At 48.4% G+C, this 13,336-nt stretch overlaps 1 protein-coding gene and 1 long non-coding RNA gene across 2 annotated transcripts in view; one reads left to right on the top strand and one right to left on the bottom strand.

Moving 5' to 3' along the window:
• Window positions 1-6,731: 6,731 nt before the first annotated feature.
• Window positions 6,732-11,225, bottom strand: LOC119151647. Its single transcript, XR_005105488.1, has 2 exons — window positions 11,142-11,225; window positions 6,732-8,266 (listed from the first exon to the last, which is right to left on the bottom strand). It is a non-coding gene; the product is annotated as an uncharacterized LOC119151647 (long non-coding RNA).
• Window positions 10,360-13,336, top strand: part of HDGFL3 (HDGF like 3) — a 38,291-nt gene continuing 35,314 nt past the window's right edge. Inside the window, exon 1 of the mRNA XM_037395809.1 lies at window positions 10,360-10,854. Within this exon, the coding sequence (XP_037251706.1) occupies window positions 10,771-10,854 (84 nt within the window). The 5' untranslated portion in view covers window positions 10,360-10,770. The remainder of the gene's footprint in view (window positions 10,855-13,336) is intronic.

A 13,336-nucleotide genomic window follows, 5' to 3' on the forward strand; every position in this document is an offset into this window, starting at 1 on the left:
TGACTTCTAGTGCAAAACCCACCAAAATGTTGGAAAAAAGCTTTCCCTCTAAATAGCAAGAGCCATGCGTCAAGAGTGAGTGTGTGTATGTGATAATATAGAACCAAGTTGGGTGATTTGTGTAGATTTTACGGATTAGAAGTGAAACCATTTTTGTCCCCAGATTGACACCTTCTCCTAGATGAAGAATTCAGACCAACCAGAAAACAAAAGCCCAGCATTGGGACTAATCAGCCTCAAAGATGGAATAGATTAACATTTTAAAAGCAAATCCATTCCCAGCAGATTTGTTAGCCAAGAAAAGGAAGGCTCCACTGAATCCAGTAGAGGTTCAGCTGTTGGCATTGCACAGGCATATTCCAATGCATGGTGACACAACGTCAAGAGCTAACATCTTCAGTCTTTTCAAGTAAGAATTTTTAGTTTGCCTCTGTAGGATTTTTCATATGGAGGTGTCCCTACTAAAACAGCCATTCCATTCAGTCACTATTCTTGGAGTTTTCTGCAGGAGACCTGACTGATTCAGCCAGTATATGGATAGACAGTAGCAATAAAGCTCCGGGCCTTTAGGAACATCACAACATAACCCAGATTCCCATCGGTTGCCGTAATAACGGCTGTACATGTTCTGACTTGGCTCGTTACTGCGGCAGCATCTCCGAATGCTGCTGCCCATTCAGTGGAAGACTGGAGCTGAGCATGCTGCGTGGTGGGGCAACAGCCTTTGACACATCTGGCAAAGAACTACACGCCACAAACCTAAGGACAAACATTTAGGTGCTCAGAGCCCTGGTTTTTAAGTGTTTGAAGCACAAACTTCAAATAAAGGAGCTTGCAGGGGCACTTCACTAAGAAAAAATGAGAGAAATGGAGCATTTGTCCTTAATCCAAACCAGAGTTGTTACTGACAGAAGAAGGACGCTGAGACAATCAAAGCTGTCACCAAAAAAAAAAGTGTTAGTTAAAAGAGAGGGTGCAGCAGTGTCCTTATTCCTACAGATACTTCCCCCTCTGCAAAACGCCGAGAGAGACTGCACATAAACATTTTTATTATCATGTCACATGATGGTGCTGCATTGACGGTGATAGATTTCCTGGCAAATGTTTGTGTAGAAAGGCAAACATATGGCAGAGTGATCTACTATGAAACGGCTATTTGGACCTCCGCCCAGCCCTTCAGGGATTCTCTGGATCAGTGAGAACCAGTAGGTTCGTTATAGTATGTGTGTGTGTGTGTGTGTGTGTATGAGAACGTGTGTGAGAGAGAGAACGAGTTCATATTCAATGAAATAAAGGAATGTGTATGACATTCCTGATGTCTGAAGGTTTACATCAGCTTTGTGTGTGCATCCTTCACTGAATACATTTCTATATAATGTATGTATACAGTTTAAGTAACATTTAGTATAAATTTAATCTTCTGATTTTTCATTAGTGGTGTGTAAGTGTGCAGAACTACACAGTATTTATAAGACTGAAATTCTGTCTGGAGAACTCAAATGCAGAATCTTGCTGGTTGTGCAAGTGGGCAGTCAGAATTAATAGGAGTTTACACTCGGCAGGCTTGTGTGAGTGTGCTCCCTTTCATTGCCTTGTGCAGCAGAGGACTGGGTACACCAGGTATACACTGGCCAAATTATTCCTTCTATTGGTGTCAGCAGAGCTGCACCAAAAGCATTTGGCCTTTTGGTCAAATAGACCCTCGTTGCAATTATTGCAAATTACATTTTTGCTGAGAAATTAATTCCTTGCTTTAATTCATATACCTGTTGTCACTTTATTAACTTTGGAAAATGAGCACAAAATGGAACCATCTTCTGCCTGTCAGTCCCATTGCTGAAACAAACAGACAAACAAATTGCACAAAGTCTATATAATGGCCAGTACTAGATGTAAAACAGCTTATGGTTTTCAGTTATAAATAATAGCCTGCTGTTACTGGTTTATATTACTGTCCTGAATCTCAATTGTTCATATCCCTCGTTAACAATGTTCATTTTATGTTATGCAGGCATTACTGATAAATAGTTTATATTGGTTTGAATCCTTCTGTGTTGGATGTTGAAGTCTACATGCTATGAGTTCCCAAAGCTACCACTGTAAACCAAAAACTATCCTGAAAGGCTGGCAGCAGGCAGAGGAGGACAAAGCACGGGAAAGCAAACTGCAGCTCATTTCAATTTCATGCCACTGCTGCCCGAGGTTTGTCCTTCACACAGATGTATGGAAAAGGGGATCTTTTCCTGTTGGCGGGGTCCAAAATGACACATAGGTCCAGAACTAGACCTCAGTTTAAGGGCAGCACAATTTAACTAAAGGCCTGTGGTGCCTAACCAGATGTACTAATTCTTGCCTTTCCACTACTCCTCTGCTAGCTATGCTCCAGAAATTCACTGTTGTTCACTGGATGACAAAAAGCAGCTGCGAGTGTTCAGACTTTCCCTTCTCTGGGCACCATGGGCCACATGGCAACACAGACTGACTTTTATCTTCATAGGGCCAGCATCTGCCCAGTACGGCAGGCTGTCAGACCCTATGAAGTTGCAGAGGGCAGATGTAATACAAGTAATTAATACAGGCACCATAGAATGGACAGAAGATTTGGGTATCACTGTCGGTCCCAAAGTCCCTGCTCATTTCTAGACAGGCAATATGCCCTTTGAAAGTTTCAGTGGGAGGTTTGCCTGAGTAAGAGAGGAGCATCATGTCCAGTGGGAGTACCAGTCTATAAATACCTGTCCATTATAAGGCTATCATTGCCAATTCTGTTTGGCTGCTTCATCTCATAATATTCTCTTTGACTTTCTTAATACTAACCAGCCTAAATATTTTATGCTTGTCTTCCAGCAATATACTAAGCCCCTTGCTGTTATTCAGTGAAGATAGGTATCATTTTTCTGTTTATTCTGAAACATTGTAGTTCTCTGAACTACAGTGGGGAGGTTTGAACTAGTGCTTATGTTCGATAAGATAGCATCCACTTAAACATAAGTGACAGCTAAAGAAGAAAATAAGTGGCCAGAAACAGGCCACTTCCTTACCAATCACTATGTTCTAATTAAAGAGCGATGTTGTCACTTCTCTACAAATATGTACATTTCCTAACTCATAATAATTCCTCTGAAAATCTGTTAAGATGTGTATTATTTTGTAATATTTATATTGTCTTTGTATCTTACTGAGATTTTACATTTTAGCAACTCAGTTTCTCAGTGAAATGAATCAGGAGCAACTTCATTGTATCCAAAGCAAAGTGGCATAAACAGCAGCAGAAACATACTCTTTGACTTCTAAGAGACCTAGTGCGCATTGGCTGTTTGCTAGCAGGTGCAGTAGCCCTGATTTATTATTATTCTATTTATTATTTATAAACATGTAACTTTCCAAACTCAGAAGAAGAAAACCATGCCGCCTTTGAAGATGGCAATGTTGAGGAAAACAAAGTCAGACTATGGGGAAAGGGATACATTATACAACAAAGGGATGACTGAAATGCCAGGCAAGGTGATGTTAATTGCAAGTTATAATCTTAATTGTTATTAAGCATGCTAACTTCCTGTCCTCCTCCACATCCTACTCGTGATCTTTTCTTCCCATCCTATATACCACTTTAATTCCAGGCTCTTTACATTCCTATGCTAACCCTCGCTCATTAGAGATGTGGTAGACCTAATCAGCTGTCCTGGGTGTCTGGGAGGGATGGAGTTTTGGGCAAGGAATTCAAAAGAAATGAGGCTGTGATTCTTGAGAAGCAGGATATGAAGGACATGTCACGAGCAGGGAGTATAGGCTGGAGATATCCGAGAGACAAATAGGTGAGCAGGATATTAGGTTTGGCATGGTTAATGGGGAAACAATCAACATGTGGCTGCCACATGACAGAATGTAAAGTAGGAAGGGGCAGTCTTGCAGGCCATCACCAGAAACATGATCTGGAGGTAGTGGGTATGTGGAATGTGTGAAGAAATGTGCTTTTAAGAAGTTCTCACGGGAGCCAGCTGGAACCAGTTCTTGCATTGTGCAGGGTGGTGTGCTGAACTTTCAGAGTATACCAGAAGGCTTAAGCGATAGCATTTCAGGCCAAGTGTGGTGGTGGTGGATTCGGCAGCTTCAGCCCCTCCCTTCCAGCTCCCCGTCACTCCCTGGAGGAGAAAGTAGCAGCCGCCCAGAGAGCGGGGGCCTTCTTTGTTGCAAATGAGGGAGGGAAAGAAAATAACTTGCCCCATTTCTGCCTGGTCAGTGATGACTGACTTCCCCTGCAACCCACCAGGCGCAGTATCATCCGTATCTACTTCCCCAAGCACTTCCTCATGCTCATTTTCATCCTGGCACCCATCAGGGTCACCACACTCAGCATCACCACAGCCACACAGCCTGAGGGCTCTCCTCACTGCCTAATGCCTTCAACTTCATGGTACAAAACAGCCACAACTTCAAGAAGGTGCACGCTAGCCACATTATTTCTCACTGTTCCTCAGCTTCTGACACTGTCATTCAGGTGACACAAAAATGAAGTTACAAAGCTCCTTAAATAAATATGTTCTGTTGTCCATGTTGGGATGTAATTATTCATTAAGTCCCATTCCAAAAGGCACTTTGATGAATGTAGCAGAGGGCATGTGAGAGAAATCTTTTTCTCCGGTATTTATGAGAGGAAACTACGATGGGGTAAGTGTCATGAATCTGGCACTAAATTTACTGTTCCTGTCAACTCTCAACATATTTCTCACCCAATAAATCTCTGAGGCTTTAGATGACACATTTAAAATATTTCACCAGAGGAGAAATGTCTGTTGCAGGTTTTCCTTCCTAGGTATTATGGCTTTATAGCTTTAGAGATGGAGTTTCTCACCTGGCCATTTGAAGAGGCATTTTATAGATTAGTATATCAAATGGAGCTGAGAAGTCATTAGTTTCATTGTAATGAATGATGTCTCTACCAAACACTAAAATTATGGGAACAGAGAAGTAGACTGTGCAACTTCTGTCCAAATAGATAATCTTCATATCACATGTAATGTTTACTGCACATTAATGGAAGTACTAGATTTTGATGAGTGTTTCTCAACAAACGGCTGCTGAAGCATCTCACATGCCACAAAAGAAAATTCAAAGAACAGTGAAGTTGCAAAGTCAGGGAGTCAAATGTTGGGAAATACTGGGGCTCAGGTTGCTGGTGCAACCTTAATTCTGCTGTCTTCTTGGGCGGTTTGTGATACAATCTTTAATAATCTCTTTCTGGGTTGGTTGGTTGTTTTTTCCCCCCCATAGAGAATCTCAGGCTGGTTACCACTGAAGAGTTTCTAGTAGGTCACAGAGTCCAATACCTTTGAATGCAGCGTCAAGATTTCCACATAGGCTGATGAGTTAACTGGCAGCATAGTAAGAGATCTTAGTCTTTAGATGAAGGAGTAACTGCCAGAGAATGAGGTGTACTGGGCCACAGAATTTTGTTAGATAAAGTGTGGGGTTTTTTGATGTATTCTAAGATATTTGGAAATCTTTGTCTTCTTACCCTTGTGGCTGCTTTGCTTTTACCTCTGTCTCCTAATCCCTTTCTGCTTTTCTCACATCCTTCCCATGCTTTAGCTCCTGCTCCCCTTCCAGCTTTTCCCAGTTCTCTCTCTGCATGCACATCTGGTCACTCCACCCCGGTATACTGGCTAGGTACTCGGAGGGAGACAGCCATTTTTTCCTCTCACGAGCTTTGCTTCCAGTCATCTCCCATCATGAGCTGAATCACATTCACTTTAGCCTGGAGCATGTTTAGTCCAGACAGACCATCTGAGACTTGTTTACCAACCCCTATTGAGTGCATATGAACGCTTTTCAGACTCTCACAACTTGGCTACATTTGTATGGTACCTGGCAATCTGGTAATTTTACAATTATTTCTTCTACTGTCATTCTCAGAAGAGTTTTGATTTTTAGCCACACTATGGTCATGGAAAATTTCAATTCTAATGGTTAAACGATAAAAAGTAATCAAGGAACTGAAAACAAAGGTTTGAATCAGAACTTGTTAAGCAGCATTGACGGTAGGCATCTTTTGTCTGGTGTAGCTTTAGCTGAAATGCCTGTGGAGAACAAGGAATGGCAGCAATGCGTACTTGCTGATAACATTTCCATCCCATACAAACCTTTTCAGCTCATAGCAGCAAGTTCCCAACCAGAGAAGAAGTTAATTTTAACTGAAGTGCTCTGGTCTTTTCTGCCTCTGGGGTACATGCTCACACCTCTGCAACATGTAAAGCAATCACCTTAAAGATTGTCTAATTTAACATGATTAGGAGATTGCTCCAGTGTATAACATAAGATTCACGAAACTGAGTATAGATAACTTGCTCCAGCTATGATACACACCCTTCTCCCTTCTACCATTATTACAGAGAAGGCTTGAGATCACCCGGTGAGCTTCTTATCTCAGCAATTAAGAATATCTTAATGGGCATGGTAAGTGCCTTTCTGTGCATGTTGGGATGGACATATAACATCGTGGCCTCTGTTTGCCTGACATGAAGTAGCTCTGTAATTTCAGACAGCGCTCTCAGACATGTCTTGCACCAGGGAATGGCTCAGTTGTGACTCAGAACAATTTCTTATTAAAATATTTAACAGACAAGCGCTAGCTTACTGTGGACATAGGCAAAATACTAATCATCACTGACATATTTTTGCATGCAGGGAAAGGAAATACAGAAGACAAGAACATGATATCAGCTATAGACGGATAAGTAAAAAGAAATAATTTTATTTCAGTATCTTACAGTAAAGTTGATTATACAAGTGGCCATCCTGCAGAGCATTTATAGCTTGATCTCAGAAGGGATGTGAGTGGGGAAAGCAAAAATTTTAAGGTGGCCAGGGACAGAATTACAGAGTTAAATATAATAATCTGTGTGGCTTCTACGGACACAATACAGACAGCATCTCACAAAACAGCAAGTGTGAGATGGCAGCATTAATAGGGTCCACATACAAGACAGCTGACATATAAATATATGTGTGCAAAACTATGATCATGGAGTATTTCATGTAAAACAACGTATGTTTAAAATTTTTTTCATTACTTTGGAGGGTTCTTTTGAAATTAGACCTTTTCTGTCCACATGCTCTTTTCTTAAAGATTGCTCCACACTTTTCCCCAATCAATGGAATTGTTTCTCTATGAAAATTTTCAACCAGGAATGTAGCTATTTTTCTCCTCATATGAATAGGGACTAGCTTCAAGCTTCTCAAGAGCTTAAGAACACTGTTTCCTGGAATTGTTGGGAAAGCAAAATTCAGTAGTATAGTAGTGGCTTCAAAACAGTCCGTCCTGGGTCTCACGGTTTCACTACTGACCACACCCCTGGCGCTGCCACCTCTCTGTATGGTCCTGCTGGGCCCCCGGCTTTACTCCCTTCACCTGCTCGCACTTGCATATACTGCCCTGGGCTGGAAACACAACCTGTCTGGCAGGATGAGAAGTGAGAGGGAACCTGGTCTTAATGTTTTGGGGAGCTTCGGGGGAAGGAGAGAGCCATCCCTGCTGCAGGTCTCCCTTGCTCAGTAAGAACGTGGTGCTGCTGCCTCTGTGACCTGCTGATCTTTGTCTGAGCACAAAGCAGACACAGCTGTTGACTTCTGCAGACTTGGGACCTGGCCTATACACATGTAGCATATATATATTAGCAAGCCTCTGCATCCCTCCATTCACAGTCATGATGTGAAACTGCTCTTGAAGTGTTTGGAAGAAACTCTCTTCGCTTCTCTGTTGCCACTTCTGTGTAGAAGGGGCAGATGAACTCCCCTTTGTAACAGAAGAGAAAGGAACAGAATACAAGTGACATAGCAGGAGATCTCAGGCTTTGTATGCTGTGCTGAGAGGCTGATGGGGTTATGCACACTAAGAAACTCTTTTGCCGTTTGTACTGAAGTGGTTTTCTGTGCTGTTAATGTGTGGAACATTTAGTTTGGCTTTTCATTTATCAGCAGGGAAATTTGCTTCTTCTTCTCCATTCTTTCTCAGCACCTTAAACCATGGCTTGATGGAGGAACTGTCTGCAAAGTGTGTTTAAGAGTTTTAAGCTGGCCAAACCTGAGCAGAGTTCTTACCTTGGCAACTCATTTATGCTTTGCAGTCTATAGACAAGAGGAAAAGAGCGCTGCACCCTTGCATGTCCATGGGATGGGTTTTCTTTGGAGCTCTGGTGTGTGATTATCTTCACTGCAGACCAGAAACGCTATTCATTCACTGCGTTCTCTGCAGACACCAATGCTGGGACTAAAGGAAGTAAAAAAGCAGGCAGTTCAACAAGATGTTTGGGTTCAGTAACACTTTGGATTTCGCTATTCTGACATTAGCAATACATTGTTGCATGGATGTGTATGTAAGGTGTACTGTCTCCTTTTGGAAGAAATTGGCATACATCCCACTTCTTTCTGATTTAAGGTCACTAAATAAGTTACTAGAAAGAGCTATTCATATCTGACATGAGAAGCAAATAATATATTTTTTTAAAAAAAGAGGTGGCTCCACCTCTCCAGTAAGTATTCTGGAGGTAAGGCTGGCCTGGGGAGATAATAGAGGTATGGGAGGCAAGACACAGCACATTGGAGCGTTCTGGACAAACTCAGATCAGGGTTCCCAGCTCCTATACTCAGAGATCTTGTATTACATTTTTCTGAAGGGAATTTGAACCGAAATAAGGTATCAATTTAAAAGGATGCAACATCCTAACCGATGTGAAAGTGAAAGTGAGCTGTTTGGCCACATGTCTATACAGAAGGTGGCTGCGTTGGCAACCCCATTACTGATCTCAGTACTTCGGAAACAGATAACAGCATCGAGCACAGTGCAGGCTAATCATCTAAATGTTTATCCAGCTTCTTGGATTTGTTCCCCCCCATTGTTAGTCTGCTACCGATACCTGAGCTAATGATTTTACGGCAGTGCTTCCCCCGGTAAAGAAGTGCTTATTCTATTTTATGTCCCAGAGTGACAAACTTTATTGACTCGTACTACCAACAGCAGCATTTGGGTACCAGAGCCACATCTGGGGACACCATAAGCAGTAAGTCTTCTTGGTTCTGTTCCAGCCCAGGAACAGATAGATGCCAGAAGCGCTTCTTTCTCCTCTTTCTCTGCCGTTACCGGCCCTCACAGAGTGCTAGTGCTCTCTATGGTCCCCTCATGGACCCCGCAGCCTTCAGCCTCCCGTTCCCTTCTTCATCGGCAGGGACTGCCTGTGGCCAGCTGCTTTCCGGGGGGGCTCAGTGAGGCACCCTGCCAGAGCTGCCTCCCTAAACCCACGGGGGTATTTGCCATCTTGCCTGTGGGAACAGTTGGGAAACCCACTGCCAGGGGTCTCAGCCAACCCCCGCCGCAAAACCCTTCCTAAGCTTTCGTGCCTGCGGCCCAGCTCACAGGTGCCTTCCTAGTTTTGCTCCTCTAGGCAATACTCTGGTATAATAAATATCAATAATAATTGATTTCTGAGCATTACAACTTAAGTGGTAACATTATGGTGAAAACATCTGGGTTTGTTTTTTTTTCTGGGGGTTGGGATTTGTAAGCTCCCAGCATTTGGCTCCCGCAGCGGTGTGTTGGTGACCACCGGTGTCCCGGGCGAGAGCCCAGCCCCAAAGGCCTGGGGGGGAACCCCCGCGGCTTCAGGCAGCCCCCAGGCCCAGGCCTCTGTGGTTGAGGGGGCAGGGGTGGGTTTGTGGAGGCTGATGAGGAAGGCGGAGAGGCTGCCGGTGGGGAAGGGGCTGGCTGCGGCCCCTGCGAGGCGCGGTGCCAGAGCCAGGCCTGGGCCGGGGCCGGGCTGCCCCGGGCTGCCGGGGGGCAGGCAGGGCGCTGCGGGCACGGCCCTGCGGCACCCCGGGGCGGGCGGCGCCGGGGCAGGGAGGCCTGCTGAGGGGGTGCGCCAGCCGCGCCGGGGGCCGCCGAGCCCCGGAACCGGCCTTCGCTGTGGCCCGGGGCGCACGGCACCCCCCAGGCCCCAGGGCTGGCAGCCTCTGGGCAGGGGAATTCGGGGGCCCCGCTGCAAAAGTCAGCCGGGCTCGGCAGGCTTCCCCTGGCCGCCCAGCCTCCATGTCGGGCGCGCATAAAGAACCGTGTCATGCTTCAGCTGGGAAGGAAGGGCCGGGAGGGACTGGAGCCGCTCTCTGCTCTCCTATTTTCATAGAAACCGATCTGTGTACCTAGAAAATAACAGGAAGGGAAAGCGCGGGGGGGGGAGGCGCGGGGTGGGGGGTGGGGGGGGATAAGAAGATCCTGTTTTCGGTCGCTGCCCGAGGAGTAATTCGGAGGAGACGGCTCCATATTCCCGCGGCCGCGGCGGCTGCGGCGGGGATGGAGCGGGCGGCGCGGGCGGCGTAGCCAGCTCGCACGGGGGGGGGCCGCGGGCAGCGCCGCGCCCGCCCGCCGCCGCGGGGTGAGGGCTCCCCGGCCGCCCCCGCCCGGCCAGGCGCCCCGCCGCCAGCCGGCTCCCTGGTACCGGGGGCTGCTGGGGTTGTGTCCAAGGCCTCCCCCTCCCCCGCGTACACACTCACACACTCACACACACTCGCACACTCACACACGCACACCCCATCTCCTCCTGCCGCCGCCGCCGCCGGAGAGAGCGGGGATTGCCCGCGGCCCGGCCCCGCTCCCGGCTGCGCCCCGTGCCCGGGCGCATCGCACCCCACGGGGGCTCGCCCGGCTGCCCCCGGGGCGGCGTGTGCGGGGCGGGGGGTGTGGGCGGGCGGGGGGACACACGGCGGCTCCCGCGGCGGCTCCCGATGGCTCGTCCGCGGCCCCGAGAATACAAGGCTGGAGACCTGGTGTTCGCCAAAATGAAGGGGTACCCGCACTGGCCGGCCCGGGTGAGTACCGCGGCGGGGGCGCCCGGCCCCGGCCCCGCGCCGCCGCCGCCGCCCCCCTCGCCCTCCCGCCGGGCGGAGAGCGGCCGGGCCGCGGCGAGCCTCCGCCAGAGGCCCCGGCCCCGGCCCCGCCGGACGGGGGGCCGCCGTGCGCGCCCACCCCGTTATTATTGTGCATCTTTTCTTTGATCTGCAGATTTCTCCCCGGCCCCCCGGGAGGAGGAGGAGGAGGAGGAGGAGGAGGAGGAGGGAGCGAGGGAGGGAGGGAGGGGGGCGAGCGCGGGCTGTACCTGGGTTGTTATCGCGGGGAGGAGGCTTGGGGAGCCGGCAGCCCTGCCCGCATGACAGCGATGCTGTTTATTATACGCCCTCCCTCGCCCCGGCCCCCGGCTCCCCCGTGGGGCAGAGGGGCCCCCACCCCCCGCCGCGGCCGGCGCAGGGGCAGGGCAGGGCAGGGCAGGGCGGCCGCCTCCCGCGGGCCCAGCGCGGCCCAGCGCCCGGGCCGGGCACCGGGCTTCGGGCCGGGCCTGCGGACCCGTGCGGGGCAGGGGCAGGGCCGGGGGGCCGTGCGGGGAGGCGGCGAGGCCCGGCGGCGGCGGCGGGGTTGGGTGAGGTGAGGCGCGGCCCGGCCCCGAGGTGCGGCGGGGTCCCCGCGGGGGCCGGCACCCTGCGGCCCCCTGCGCACGCAGGCTCTGCGTTCTGCCTGGTTCTGCCGTGTACCGTGTTGACCGTCTTTCACAGTCCTTTGTCATTTTCCGTTTGACGCTGCCATGATACACCCGAGGTGGAGAGGCACCGTGGGCGCTGGGCGGCCAGAGAAGCGCCCCATTGTACTTGCAGACCCGCTTGCGGGGCCGCTGCCATAACGCGGAGCAGCGCGTTCCGCAGGGCTTACACGGCCTGACCCAGCCCTCCGGTTCCCTCGCCGTGGTGTAAACCGGCTGCGTAACACGTGTTGCCTTAACTCCTCGGCAGGCACCAGCCAGCGGGCGCCTCAAGTTCCTGGGCTTCTCCAGCCTTACTGGGACTGCTGGGCAGCGCATCACACCATCGCCTTCTAGTCAAGGGAAGTTGCCGGTCTTTATCGGCCGTCCGGAGCGTGAGGCGTTGCGTGCAACAATAGATGGGCAGGGTAAAGCTGGGCTGACACCAAGCATCCCCCTTGGCGAGAGTGCCCTGGAGGAGGCTGCTGTAGTGGTGGAAGGGTGCCCGAGTGTCGCTGCGGAGGCAGGAGGAGTGGGACGCGACAGCAGGCACACCATCCGAGGAGGGATGGCCAACACCGCAGGCTTAAGCAAAGGTTGGTGAAGAAAAAATAGTGAGAGGGTGCTAAATATCTAGAAGCATGTAAATAAGGTAGTGCATTCAATTATTTTGGCAGAGCAGGCTAAAATTAGCATGCAGAAGGCCAAACTTAATCAACGCTGGGTTGCAGTTTTGTTATTCTGTGATTATACAGGTTAGTGGCTGTACTACCTAAAAAATGGCAATTTATGTCAGCAGAACAGCACGAGTCACTGAAAATTGACTTCGTTTCCTACCTCTGTCATGGTTTAATTTACTGTGAAAATTTTAATGTGAACAGTTGAGACCATTACCACGTCGAAGCATGTTAATTCCTTTCCTTTTTGAGCCTTTGTAAAACTCCCATTTGTTTACCCAGAAGCAGAACAGGGCCTTTTGTTTTAATGGTATTTTCTTTCCTTTAAAAAAATCATTATATGCTATGCAGCTGGTCATAGCCTTTGCCTGGATGTCTAAATAGGTATCTGAATGGCGATAATATCCAACGGAGTACATCGTCACTAGGAAAAATAGGTGTGCTGTTAACATAACATACTTCCTTTGTGCAGACTAACAGGATGTAAAGTTCAAGTGAAGACAAAGCAGTCTCTGCTTTTAACATGACTTAGCAAGCGGAGGTAGAAACTGTAGAGAGTCCAGAGTCTGTCATCGGGTAGGAAGAGAGCAGTCGGGCTAGGGGAGCATTAGCACTGGGGTTTAGTTCACCTGAGTTTCCAGAGGCAGAGAATGTGGTCCCGTAACCCGTGATGGAGTTACATACAACTTCATGTTAGGTCAGGCTGATGTCTGCCTGAACCTAATGTGTTGCTTGTGAAAAACACAGTTCATACCATCTTTACTAGGGCTTCTCTTCGTCTTGGCTGCCAAGTTTTGCCTGATGCACACTTCCTTTAAGTGAAGGAAAAACCTAGTGAGGACACAAGTCTTTATTGTGTTTCCCAGAAAACACTGCTATATACAAATAAGAAGAAAAGAAGTATTTGAGCTGAGAAGGCAACTCGGATACTCTGATTAACTGGATGCTGTGTAACCAGGGGATTCGCTTGTTTCTAGATCCTTGAGTGTTTGCTACCTACTTCTTTATTCATTGTGCAATTAGTGTGTTTGACTTTGTATTCTCATGTAAAAACTTAGATATTTCATGCTAATATCCTAGTTTAATAATACCACTAGCAATGCA

The sequence above is a fragment of the Falco rusticolus genome, chromosome 7, assembly GCF_015220075.1.
Source record: "Falco rusticolus isolate bFalRus1 chromosome 7, bFalRus1.pri, whole genome shotgun sequence".
Taxonomy (NCBI): Eukaryota; Metazoa; Chordata; class Aves; order Falconiformes; family Falconidae; genus Falco; species Falco rusticolus.